General features: G+C 41.7%; 1 protein-coding gene and 2 non-coding genes across 8 annotated transcripts in view; 1 reads left to right on the plus strand and 2 right to left on the minus strand.

Moving 5' to 3' along the window:
* LOC120547899 (PDZ and LIM domain protein 7-like) overlaps positions 1-13,696 on the plus strand; it is a 105,728-nt gene that overhangs the window by 60,279 nt on the left and 31,753 nt on the right. For 4 of the 6 annotated variants that reach the window (XM_039783716.1, XM_039783717.1, XM_039783719.1 and 1 more), the window contains exons 5-6: positions 1,711-1,783; positions 5,657-5,823. In XM_039783716.1, coding sequence (XP_039639650.1) covers positions 1,711-1,783; positions 5,657-5,823 — 240 coding nt within the window. Of the gene's footprint in view, positions 1-1,710; positions 1,784-5,656; positions 5,824-12,633; positions 12,657-13,696 lie in introns of all 6 variants that reach the window. The other 2 variants (XM_039783718.1, XM_039783721.1) reach the window with 1 other exon arrangement.
* Positions 8,799-8,872, minus strand: trnat-agu. Its single transcript has one exon. It is a non-coding gene; the product is annotated as a tRNA-Thr (tRNA).
* Positions 11,429-11,502, minus strand: trnat-cgu. The gene has a single exon. It is a non-coding gene; the product is annotated as a tRNA-Thr (tRNA).

Here is a 13,696-nt window from a genome sequence, read left to right on the forward strand (position 1 = left end):
GGCAGGCAGCGATTTAATATGACAGACAGGGTTGAAAATCATGTAGAGGAAGACTTGTGGCCAGCTGAGGAATGGCTCGGTGTGCAACAAATGGGAGACCTGTTTTAGATTACAACAAACATAACTCTTATGTGTGTGAATTCTGAAGGGCAAGAGGCACAAAGGCAAAATTAATATTTTGCGCGGAAATCGGCAATTTATGCAGCGAAAGTGAGGCGTATTTGAAAAAATGCGCTTTGGCTGATTATGCATTGAATTATGCGATCGCATAATCACGTTTTTCTGGAGGGACTGTCTTATTATATTTAGTTGTTTCATGGGTGTAGAGAGAGATGTGGTGGCCTGCAGGACACAGATGTCAGGAAAAAGACCTGAAAACAAATATAATAGAAGCTTTGTGTTTGAGCATTCACACTTCCTCCTCTGATGAAAACACACTCTGCAGAGAATACAATCACATGCAATACAAAACACTTTCATTTCAGGGTCACTGGGTTTATTTCTTCTTCTTCTTCTTCCCCGGCTGCAGCTCAAAGTGACCGTGCTAAATCTGTGGTTTTCAGTCTGTTGGATCTGTCAAACACTTCATCTGTCAATTGTCTGGCTTCAATTTTAAGTCTCATTCTAACAAGTCGTCCAGACTACAAGATAACATATTCTGTCTTTAAAGCCATATTTCCCCATGCATTGGGGTGTCTAAGAGACTAATGTAAACAAAATCTTTAATGTAACCCTTCAGGACAAATGTTCACTGTCAGTTTGCGTCCACTGTCCAGTTTGCCCGCTGACAGGCTTCGATTGTTCATTTCAGGTTTATTTATCAGGGACAGTGCACACTAAGAATACATGAATTTGAGTGGAGGCTAAAAAGATTATTATTCTAAGTGTCTGACAACATTATGGAAAGGATCCCTACAGAGATAGACCTTTTAGTTAAAGAGTAAGATCCTTTTAGTTTAACATGAAACAGCCCCGAAATCACCATCACCAAACTCCACCAGACTCCATGTAAATAATCAGGACTTTTAGCGTGTATAGAGCCAGCATATCTCCACCAGACTCCATGTAAATAATCAGGACTTTTAGCGTGTATAGAGCCAGCATATCTCCACCAGACTCCATGTAAATAATCAGGACTTTTAGCGTGTATAGAGCCAGCATATTTCCACCAGACTCCATGTAAATAATCAGTACTTTTAGCGTGTATAGAGCCAGCATATCTCCACCAGACTCCATGTAAATAATCATAACTTTTAGCATGTATAGAGCCAGCATATCTCCACCAGACTCCATGTAAATAATCAGGACTTTTAGCGTGTATAGAGCCAGCATATTTCCACCAGACTCCATGTAAATAATCAGGACTTTTAGCGTGTATAGAGCCAGCATATCTCCACCAGACTCCATGTAAATAATCATAACTTTTAGCATGTATAGAGCCAGCATATCTCCACATGTAAATGGGTGAATTAAGGGTTTATTTCAACCAAACCAGAGTGGTGATTGTTGGAACACTGGAAAGATGAACCAAGGTGGCTTTTGGGAGTTTTATTTAGTTTCTGTCCACTTTGAATGAAGTGTATTTTACGATGATAAAAAGTACTGATTATTTAGATGGAGTCTGGTGGAGTTTGACTATTTTTCAGTAACCATTCAATACAGGTCAGGAGACATGTAAATTCACCAATTCAATTTTTTATCTTCCTGCAGGGCGAAGCGTACGGCTTTGATGCAGATACCAAGAATCGACGCCGGCGTTATTCCCCTGATCCCTCACCAACAGGTAACTTTACCCATAATGCATTCCTACAGCCGTATAGATGCATGGGGCCTTTTTTCGTGAATAATACCAGAATATCATACATGTATTAATCAGAAAATGCTACGAAAAAGGCTTTATTCTGAATATCCAAACACAAAATGCTGTTTACATGACTGCATATCGAAATCATAATATTCTCATATTTGGAATAATAGTGGTATATTAGTGTGTGTGTAAACATAGTCTGTGGCTGTGTCTCAAACTGCCTACTTGCACACTTCAAACACTTAGTTTTAAGTAGTGTAGATCAGTGTTTCTCAAATTTCAATCTCTAGGTATGGTGAAGGGTATGTGATGATGTGGGGGGCTATTTTAATTCCAAAGGCCAAGGGAACTTTATCAGGATGCATAATATCCTGGATCCATGAAATAACTGGCCTTTCAAAATAAAAGTCTGCCTGCCTCTATGGGAATCTAACATAGGGGTGTAGTGACTTTAGTTGCCAGTGGTTTAGACATTAATGGCTGTGTGTTGAGTTATTTTGAGGGACAGCACATTTACACTGTTATACAAGCTGGACACTTAATACTTTACATTGTAGCAAAGTGTAATTTCTTCAGTGTTGTCCCATTAAAAGATATAATGAAATATGTACTAAAATGTGAGGGGTGTACTCACTTTTGTGAGATACTGCACTTAAAACTAATTGTTTGAAGTGTGCAAGTAGGCGCTTTGAGACACAGCCAGTGTCTCTTAACTCCTTTTCATCCAGATGTGTATATTTGTCTCTCAGCCAGATAATTATAGAGTTTTTTTCAGCACACGTAGCCTACAGATTTATTTTTCTCTCTGTCTGCTTTCAAATCTGCACGGTTCAGACTGAACACGTTCTGCCAAAATGAAAACACAAAAACAAACACACTGCTGCTGCTGCGCGGATGAGGACACTCACAGGCCGACGCTGAGCTCCACGTCTCATACTTTTCGCTTTCTGCAAATGCTACGGATGTAGAAATACGCAGAAAAAGTTTCAGAGGCAGTGTGTAAACGTGATTGACACAACGGGAGGTCGACTCAGAGTAACAGGACCTGAGGCCTCCTCCTACTGCCTGCGTGGTGTGTCCGTTTTTATTTCGGCTCCAATGGCAACAGGTTCGAGCTTACACACTGCCTGCGTGACACGCACGTCTCAGGCTCAGGTCGAGCCGCGCCGAAAATGCGTGCACGCTAGAAATAGGACCAACGCCTATTTTTCATGCAACAAGCAAGCGGGTTAGAAGCGTTTCCAGGCAACATAGAATAGGAAAAGATGTTTAAATGTCATTTAGACACAAATACATTTAATAAATGACATTTTGATGTTTGAAAGTCTCGAGGTTTTGATATAAATGCAGATATATAAATGTAATTTAAAAAAATATTAATAAATAATTATAGATTTTCAAATATTGCACCTGTCAATCCAGAAGGAAATATTCTGGAGCCTATTTTGCCGTCAATACCTACTGCCGACGTTGTCTTTGCTGTAATCAGATCAGAATATGTTTATGTTTATGGGAAACATCCATGTGTCCAGACGAGGCTAGCAGCAGCGCCGCGTCAGACACCTTTCTGGTGTGTAAACCAGTCCCTCCAGAAAAACACGATTATGCGATCGTATAATTCAGCGCATAATCAGCCAAAGTCTGCATATTTATGCAGGGGGGGGGGGGCGCATTTTTCAAATAAGCCGCACTTTCGCCGCATAAATTGTAGATTTCCGCGCAAAATATGCGGGGCTTGCATGATTTCATAATCCCCGCATTTTCGTTGTAACAAAGTCCCATAATATATATAAAAATGTTGCGTTTACTTCACACAAGAGCAGCTATTTTCCCCTGTTGCCATGGGAACGTTATGAAGTGATGTAATTACGCGACGTGAACATCATCGAAAAGCAGGGTGTTGGGGGGGGGAATCACTTTTTTTTTTCTCTTTTTGATCAAACTGCAGTTTTTGCAAGTTCCCGCAATTTCATTGCATAAAATTGCATAAATATCATATAGCATATTCCATCGCATTTTTTAAGAAAACATGTCGCATAATCAAGGATTTTTGCACCGCAACAATCACAGAAAAACTCTGCATTTTTCTGGAAGGACTGGTAAAGACATAGAAAACGCCACGCAGCAGAAACGCCACGCTCACGCCACGCAGCCAGTGTGCCAGGACCTTAACGGTTCAATTAACTCCGTTTAATGTGAGCCTTGGATCCTATACGGCAGTTCAGATACTGTCTATTAAATATGAAAATGTTTTATTAAACTATTATAACAATACTTGGTAAATACTTCTTTTCTCGGGCTCAAATCCCACACTGATTTTCCATTATTTGGCTGTGAAGTTGGCATTACATATTCATCCCAGGTGGTATTAAATAGGTCTGAAATTTAACTTGGAGAATCCTGGGGCTACCCTGTTTGACCCTCTTGCTCATATGTGCTGCGCAAAGGATTGTGGGTCAGAATAGCCAGAAAAACACGCTGGCTTGCATACTGCAGAATCTGAGCGGCTGCAGCGGGACATCCTGGTGTTTTCTGGTGTACTTCTACCTATGGTAGAGAGGGTTTGGGGAGGCAGGAGCTCTCGGGTTCAGCCCCACTGGTTAAACCCAGGGAGCTGTCGCCTCCTGGTGGCCGCAGGGGGAACAACAGACCACACTCACGTCTCCACAGCAACCTGATGATGTTTGGCTGTAAAAATAAAATGATCATTATCTTTGATAAATAGGATATTCTGCACATATACCTGTGTGTGTGTGTGTGTGTGTGTATGTGCGTGTGCGTGTGGGTGTATGTGCGTGTGTGTGTGTGCGTGTATCTGTCTGTCTGTGTATGTGTGTGTGTGTGTGTGTGCGTGTGTGTGTGTGTGTGTGTGCCTGTATCTGTCTGTCTGTCTGTGTATGTGTGTGTGTGTGTGTGTGTGTGTGTGTGTGCGTGTGTGTGTGTGTGCGTGTATCTGTCTGTCTGTCTGTGTATGTGTGTGTGTGTGTGTGTGTGTGTGTGTGTGTGTGTGTGTGTGTGTGCGTGTATCTGTCTGTCTGTCTGTGTATGTGTGTGTGTGTGTGTGTGTGTGTGTGTGTGTGTGTGTGTGTGTGCCTGTATCTGTCTGTCTGTCTGTGTATGTGTGTGTGTGTGTGTGTGTGTGTGTGTGTGTGTGTGCGTGTGTGTGTGTGCGTGTATCTGTCTGTCTGTCTGTGTATGTGTGTGTGTGTGTGTGTGTGTGTGTGTGTGCGTGTGTGTGTGTGTGTGTGCATGTATCTGTCTGTCTGTCTGTGTATGTGTTTGTGTGTGTGTGTGTGTGTACGTGTATCTGTCTGTCTGTCTGTGTGTGTGTGTGTGTGTGTGTGTGTGTGTGTGTGTGTGTGTGCGTGTATCTGTGTGTGTGTGTGTGTGTGTGTGTGTGTGTGCTGTCAGTCAGTCTGTCTGTCTGTTATATTAAATTAATTAAATTAAACACAAGCAATTAATAAAACAAGCTGCAGAAATATAATATATAAGACATTATTACAGCATTAACGGTAGATTAAGATAGATATAGATATAGATATAGATATAGATAGATAGATTTAGATAGATATAGATAGATATAGATATAGATATAGATATAGATAGATAGATTTAGATAGATATAGATAGATATAGATATAGATATAGATATAGATAGATAGATTTAGATAGATATAGATTTAGATAGATATAGATTTAGATAGATATAGATAGATATAGATATAGATATAGATAGATAGATTTAGATAGATATAGATATAGATTTAGATAGATGTAGATATAGATATAGATTTAGTAATGATAATTGTTACCCAACATTCTTTGCTTCTTTCTTCTGATGTGAAGCCTCGGTCAGCGCAGGTCAACGGCCGCCTGTCGGCCTGCAGCGCCTCCTCCGGGCCCGTAGAGGGCGACTGTCCCGCCCAGAGGAAGCAGTATAACTCGCCCATCGGCCTGTACTCAGAGCAGACTCTGAGGGAGATGGCGGCCGCACAGGCGGGGCGGCCTGCCGGGTACGTAGAGACGGAGAGGAGGAAACATGGCGGGCGTTTGGTCCTCAGAGGCGGAGCTGCCCTCGTTCATCTGGCTAATGTTACGGTTATATCAGCCCAAAAACCAGGTGAACAGGTGAAGCAAACAGCTGTAATGTTATCAATTCCGCTCATACCGCGATGAAAACTCAACACCTGCAATATAATAATCACTAAATAATATAAATGAGACCTTAAACAACATACAATAGGTGGTCTTCTACAAAGAACATTCATATTTTGTATTAAAGTGGCTATATTATGCTGAAAAAAAGTGACCAAAAATTGTTTCCAAAATTGACAAAAACATAATAAAAAAAAAAAAAAGTGACAAAAAAAATTTGAATAAAATCGACAAAAACTTTGACAAAAGTGTAGAAATAGAACAACAAAATGTTGAATTTTTGCGTTTATATTAGCCCAAAAACCAGGTGAACAGGTGAAGCAAACAGCTGTAATGTTATCAATTCCGCTCATACCGCGATGAAAACTCAACACCTGCAATATAATAATCACTAAATAATATAAATGAGACCTTAAACAACATACAATAGGTGGTTTTCTACAAAGAACATTAATATTTTGTATTAAAGTGGCCATATTATGCTAATTTTTAGGTTCATAATTGTATTTAGAGGTTGTACCAGAATAGGTACCCAGGCTCGGGGTCAAATTTGACCCGTTTCCAAAAACTTTAAATATCAGAACTACTGAAAACGCTGAAAAAAAAGTGACAAATGTTGGAAAAAGCTACAAAAACGCAGGGGGAAAAATGTGGGAAAAATATTTATTTATTTTTTACGCTGAGAAAAAGTGACAAATTTTTTTTACAAAATTGACAAAAACATAAAAAAAAAAGTGACAAAAAAAATTTGAATAAAATCGACAAAAACTTTGACAAAAGTGTAGAAATAGAACAACAAAATGTTGAATTTTTGCGTTAATATTAGCCCAAAAACCAGGTGAACAGGTGAAGCAAACAGCTGTAATCAGGGGCGGAGCTAGACTCTCAGTACGGTGGGGGGGCGGAGCTTCATCGTGGGGCCCTCTGCTACAAGTCAGTTTAAAATGAAAACCGTTAAAAAATATTTAAATATCTGATGAATGCATGTTATAATGTGTCCCTGGTTGAGCCTTAGTAAGCCTATATGTCAAAAAAACAACAAAGAAAGTAAAAACCATCGCTGTCCATCAGCTGTCGCTGTCCGTGGTGCTGAAACATTTTTTACTTGACTGGAATTATAACATGCATTCATCAGATATTTAAAAAAATATTTTATCATATAAATAATTTTTATATTATTATCTGGTAGAACCCAGGCTCCGCCCCTCGTTCTACCCAGGCTCCGCCCCTAGTTCTACCCAGGCTCCGCCCCTCGTTCTACCCAGGCTCCGCCCCTTAGACACAAAAACAGTTACCCTTTACGTTGTTGTCCTCGGGACCTTGTGACCCGTTTCCAAAACACTTTAAATATCATAACTACTGAAAACGCTGAAAAAAGCTACAAAAACTTTATTTATTTTTTACGGTGAAAAAAAGTGACCAAAAAAATCGACAAAAAATTTTGAAAAAATTGACAAAAACATATTAAAAAAAATAAATGCCAAAAAAGTGACAAATAATTTTTAAAAAATCGACAAAAACTTTGAAAAAAGTTTAGAAAAAGAACAATAAAATGTTGAAATTTCGACCCAGAAAAAAACAGCAGCTTGTTCTCTGGTTCTTCGGCAGCAGCTCCTCCTCTGAGAGCCCGGCTGCCTTTCAGCGGCGATATCCTGCCATGTTGCCATGCCGACACCTCCCCTATTTCATCTGATTTTAGATTAATAACTGACTCTGCTGACCTTTAACCCCAAGAAGGAGAAAAGTGGGCTCATCAGAACATTCAAGTCTCCCAAAGATTATAACTCACGATTAATAAATCAGATATATCAGTGACTCCCTTTACGTGCACATTATATTTAGGGTTATGCTCTTATTCTGAAAAAGAAAAACATGCATACACACTCTCTCACACACACACACACTCACACATGTGCACACACATGCGCAAGCGTGCACACACACACACACACGCAAGCGCAAACACACACACACACACAAACACACCACACACACGTGCACACACGCATGCGCAAGCGCACACACACAAACACACTCAAACGCACACACACACACACACACAGTCACTCACACACTTGCATACACACACACACACACACACACATGCACACACACACAAACACACACACACAACAGATACACACTCACGCACACACACAGACACACTCACACACACATGCACACACACTTGCGCGCGCACACACACACATATTTTCTGCTACTTAATACTTTACGCTAGTATTACAGAAGCAGTGATGGGACGGAAGTGTGTGCGACTGACTGTTACCATAACTATTCATATTCACACACACACACACACACACACACACACACACACACACACACACACACACACACAGTTACCCAGCATGCCTGTGGAGTTTCCTCAGTTACTGTAACAGTGTGATTGGGTTACTGTGTCACTGAGGAGGCCAAACACCTGTTGGCTCCTCTGACTGCTGTTCCAGTTTTAAGGTCCTTATCTCTCCTCAAAGCCACCACACTCCTTTACTAAAAACATCAGAGAACTCAGAGCTGCTGCTCTACTGCTGCCTCCATCACATAGTTAGTTAGTTTCATTCTTTAAAGGGGTCAGAAACTAACGAAATAACTAACCAATGGAGGCATCAGCAGAGCAGCAACTCCCACGTACAAAATGGACTGTCCCTTTAATCTCCTAGTGAAATGGAAAGCTAGGTTCAGAGTTGACTTGTCTCTGTATGAAAGTTAGTTGGAGTTTTATAGAAATACTTTTGTGCGATGTAGAGTGGAGGGAGGCATCTTCATGATGGATGGAAAAGTGATTAAACATGAGATATTCTGTGTATTAAAGAGGCACTGCTGGGATTTGTACCCAGGATCTCCTGTTTACTAGACAGGCGCTTTAACCAACTAAGCCACAGCGCCTTGAGAAGTATGAGTGGGCGCTGCATTAAGAATATTTTCGGAGCTTTTCCGTTCTGTCAGAAGGCCCTTTACGTTGGGGAACGGAAGCCGTTATCTCTCTGCTCTCTACAAAGCAACACGAACGGTGAAAGAAGTGTCAAAAACATTCAAGTAAGCTGCAAAAAGTGACAAAAATGTGGGAAAAAAGCGTCAAAAACGTAAATAAAACTGCAAAATGTCGAGTGGCAGAAACGTTGGAAAAATAGTTGCAAAAATGGCGGAAAAAAGGCGACAAAACCCCCCGAAAAAAATGTCAAAGACACTTCAGGAGACACCTAAAAAACATCGATATCAGTTTAAATCAGGCGTGCCAAACTCATTTTCCCAGAGGGCCACACTGGAAAGAGAGAATCCCACCAAGGGCCACACATGGAGAGTTTACTGACGTGCTTTTGTTACTGCATGTCCCTTTATTTTAAACATTTTGGTTGTTTTACTTTTTGGTGGCTTCCTCAGACATTTCTCAAAAAAAAATGGTTTGCTTTTTCTGACATTTTTGTTGACATTAATCCCTACAAAAGTCATTAAAAGGAGTTCATTAGCCATCATAGAATTTAGCAAATCAAGTAAAACAATAGGCAGCATGGTGGCCCAGTGGTTAGCACTGTGGCCTCACAGTAAGAAGGTTCTGGGTTTGAATCCAGGTTGTTTTGGGGCCTTTCTGTGTGGAGTTTGCATGTTCTCCACATGTTTGCGTGGGTTTTCTCTGGGTGCTCTGGTTTCCCTCACCATCAAAAACATGTGTTAGGTTCTTTTAACAACCTGTTTCTCAGCCTGAATATGAAAACTCTCTCCTGCTGCTTCTGGGGGAGTCTCACAATCGGCAAATCTGCCCAAATTCTGCTTTAAATGTCAGTTAATTGCAGTTTAAAAAACACTTTCCTGTGTTTTTGTTTTGTCGCACAACTAGGCGGGCCAAAATGTATCGTGAACCCAAATTGATATATGGGCCGGATCTAAATCTGCAAAGGGCCGGATTTGGCCCGCGGGCCTCGAGTTTGACACATGTTGTTTAAATGGATGCTGTACTTTACGTTACTTATACTTATACTACAACGTGATGCCAGGACTCTCAGAGTGACTGCAGGTCTCTCTGGGTAAACTCACCGGGTTAAGAGGAGTTCTTTTATGGCGAATGAAAGGCTCGATCCCACCAAGTAGCTCATCCAATCAGATCGAAGCATTGAGGTCAATGGTGCTGCCAGTTCTGCCGTTGTTTACCTTTTTTCTTCTTCTTCTTCTAGTCCGTAGAAAGAGCAACGTCGGTAGCCTTTCCTCATTAGCGCCAGCGCTGTTCAGGAGAAGACCGCAACTAGTGTCGCGACCACTAGCGCAGTTATAAATCGTTATGGCGATTTCATGACGTCACATTTGCGCGTGCCAGCTGGGCTGCGGTTACTGTAAAACACACTTTAACTTGCTGACAGACAGCCCTTTACAACTGAAGCTGTTATCTCTCCTCAAAGCCACCAGACTCCTTTGATAAAATCAGTGATTTTAGCTCCCAGAACTCAGAGCTGCTGCTCTACTGCTGTCTCCATCCCTCAGTTAGTCAGAGTTATTGTGGGACTACACTAAACAGAAGCACAGTGACATTGTTGAGTGTTGAGACTCTAAATGACAACAAAGAGACTCTAAATGACAAAAGAGACTCAAAATGACAACAAAGAGACTCTAAATGACAAAAGAGACTCAAAATGACAACAAAGAGACTCTAAATGACAAAAGAGACTCAAAATGACAACAAAGAGACTCAAACTGACAACAAAGAGTCACTAAATGACAACAAAGAGACTCTAAATGACAACAAAGAGACTCTAAATGACAACAAAGAGTCACAAAATGACAACAAAGAGACACTAAATGACAACAAAGAGACACAAAATGACAACAAAGAGACACAAAATGACAACAAAGAGACTCTAAATGACAACAAAGACACAAAATGACAAAGAGACAAAATGACAACAAAGAGACACAAAATGACAACAAAGAGACTCTAAATGACTACAAAGAGACACAAAATGACAACAAAGAGACTCAAACTGACAACAAAGACTCAAAATGACAACAAAGAGACACAAAATGACAACAAAGAGACTCTAAATGACAACAAAGAGACTCTAAATGACAACAAAGAGACACAAAATGACAACAAAGAGACACAAAATGAAAACAAAGAGACACAAAATGAAAACAAAGAGACACAAAATGACAACAAAGAGACACAAAATGAAAACAAAGAGACACAAAATAACAAGAAAGAGACTCTAAATGACAACAAAGAGAGGGGGAGCTGGACGCTTTTGATTTGCATAAAGTAGCCTGGATTCTGCTGTATGCAAATGAGGAGCTGCGCCTCCCTTTCAACCGTTGCTGTGACACTCCCAGAATGCATTGCCAGGCTGCTTACACAGACCAGTGTGTCCGTAGCGTAGGGAGGCATCCTCATGATGGATGGACAGAATATTTTACATATTAGGATTACAGATTTAAGAGATATTGTGTGTATTAAAGAGGCGCTGCTGGGATTTGAGCCCAGGATCTCTTGTTTACGAGACAGGCGCTTTAACCAACTAAGCCACAGAGCCTCTCTGATCCAAGTCTGGAAAAGTAAAGTCTACAAGCAGTCAAGTTTGGCTGAATACAGGAGGGAGAAATCTCCCCTCACAGAGGTCAGGAACATGACAGTCTTGGCGAATCTCTCGCTCAAAGAACTTTAAAGTTTAAAGCTTAAGTTTTCATGGCTTAGTTGGTTAAAGCGCCTGTCTAGTAAAGAGGTGATCCTTGGTTCAAATCCCAGCAGCACCTTGTTGAACATGATCACTGTGCTTCTGTTTAGTGTAGTCCCACAATAACTCCGACTAACTGAGGGATGGAGACAGCAGTAGAGCAGCAGCTCTGAGTTCTGGGAGCTAAAATCACTGATTTTATCAAAGGAGTCTGGTGGCTTTGAGGAGAGATAACAGCTTCAGTTCCCCGTTGTAAAGGGCTGTCTGACAGACACACACACACACACACACAGTTACCCAGCATACCTGTGGTGTTTCCTCAGCAACGTAAGGATAAGTAATGTAAAGTACAGCATCCATTTAAACTGATAGAGATGTTTTTTAGGTGTCTTCGACATTTTTGTCAGGGTTTTTTTTTCAACGTTTTTGCCACTCGACATTTTGCAGCTTTATTTATGTTTTAGTTGCTTTTTCCGACTCTTTGCCTCTTTTTTTACGCTTTTTCTGTCATTTTTGTCACTTTTATTCAACATTTTTGTCATTTTTTGTCACTTCTTTCACCGTTCGTGTTGCTTTGTAGAGAGCAGAGAGATAAAGGTTTCTGTCCCCCATCGTAAAGGGCCTTCTGAAAGAACGGTAAAGCTCTGAAAATATTCTTAACATAGCGCCCACTTAAACTGATTCTTAGGTGTCTCAAATATGGTAAACTTGAGTCACATGAACATGATGTCTCATAAACCGTGTCGGGAGAAGACTGGTTGTTGTTTTAATCTTTTAAGTCTGCATCCCGAGCCGACTCTGTGGAGGATGATTCTCTGTTCACAGCTCTGCAGCCTCCAGGCCTGTCGGACGATACTGGTTTCATATCTGACCTTCCTTCCTTCCCTCTCTCTCTCTCTCTCTGTAAGCCTGATATAACTCACACAACAATCTGGGAATGTCTTTTCTAATGACTTCGTTTTCTGTCTCTCTCCTTGCTGCCGGTCGAAGGTTTTCACCCCCGCTGCTCCCAAGTTAGTATCCTCTCCCGCTGAGTGCATCTTGTGTGTCTCGTCTCTGCCGTTTGGTCCTTTAAAGGCATGGTTTGGTTCTGTGGGTGTCATGACGTGGTGCAGCCTGTTGCCTTTTTTTAATCGTCTGTACATCATTGTCCAATAATAGACAGCTGGGTAAAATTACTATAAGCAAATGAAACCATGGCTGACACAGAGACACAGGGCTCAGGCCCGACCCGAGTGTCTCTGCTAGTTTAAGACCGACCCAGTTGTCAGTTTCTGGGCGTGCTAGTCTTACAGGGAGGTGTGTTCAGGTGCATTCAATGAAATGCTGCGTTATTGACTTTAGACCAGGTTTTTGTTGGTCAATGGCGCCATCACTTCCCACTGCCTCAAGATAGCAATACGCCCAGAATGCACCTGAACACACCTCCCTGTAAGACCAGCACGCCCAGAATGCACCTGAACACACCTCCCTGTAAGACCAGCACGCCCAGAATGCACCTGAACACACCTCCCTGTAAGACCAGCACCCCCAGAATGCACCTGAACACACCTCCCTGTAAGACCAGCACACACAGAATGCACCTGAACACACCTCCCTGTAAGACCAGCACGCCCAGAATGCACCTGAACACACCTCCCTGTAAGACCAGCACGCCCAGAATGCACCTGAACACACCTCCCTGTAAGACCAGCACGCCCAGAATGCACCTGAACACACCTCCCTGTAAGACCAGCACGCCCAGAATGCACCTGAACACACCTCCCTGTAAGACCAGCACCCCCAGAATGCACCTGAACACACCTCCCTGTAAGACCAGATGGGTGCAGGTGTCATTTGCTATTTAAACGACGCGGGCGCTGGACGGTAAACTAACTGGGTCGGGCTTTGCGCTGCAGGATAGGACCAAAATAGTTCTGTACCCGAGTCAGGGCTTTTTTTTCTGGACTTTTTGCCTGTGTTGTGTGTTCAGCGAGTGGATGTGCATCATCGTGGTTTGCTGTGAAAGTTGCCGTAGCAGCGAGTTTAAAAGCTGTCAGAAACCCCCTCTGAG

Source organism: Perca fluviatilis, chromosome 19 (genome assembly GCF_010015445.1).
Source record: "Perca fluviatilis chromosome 19, GENO_Pfluv_1.0, whole genome shotgun sequence".
Taxonomy (NCBI): domain Eukaryota; kingdom Metazoa; phylum Chordata; class Actinopteri; order Perciformes; family Percidae; genus Perca; species Perca fluviatilis.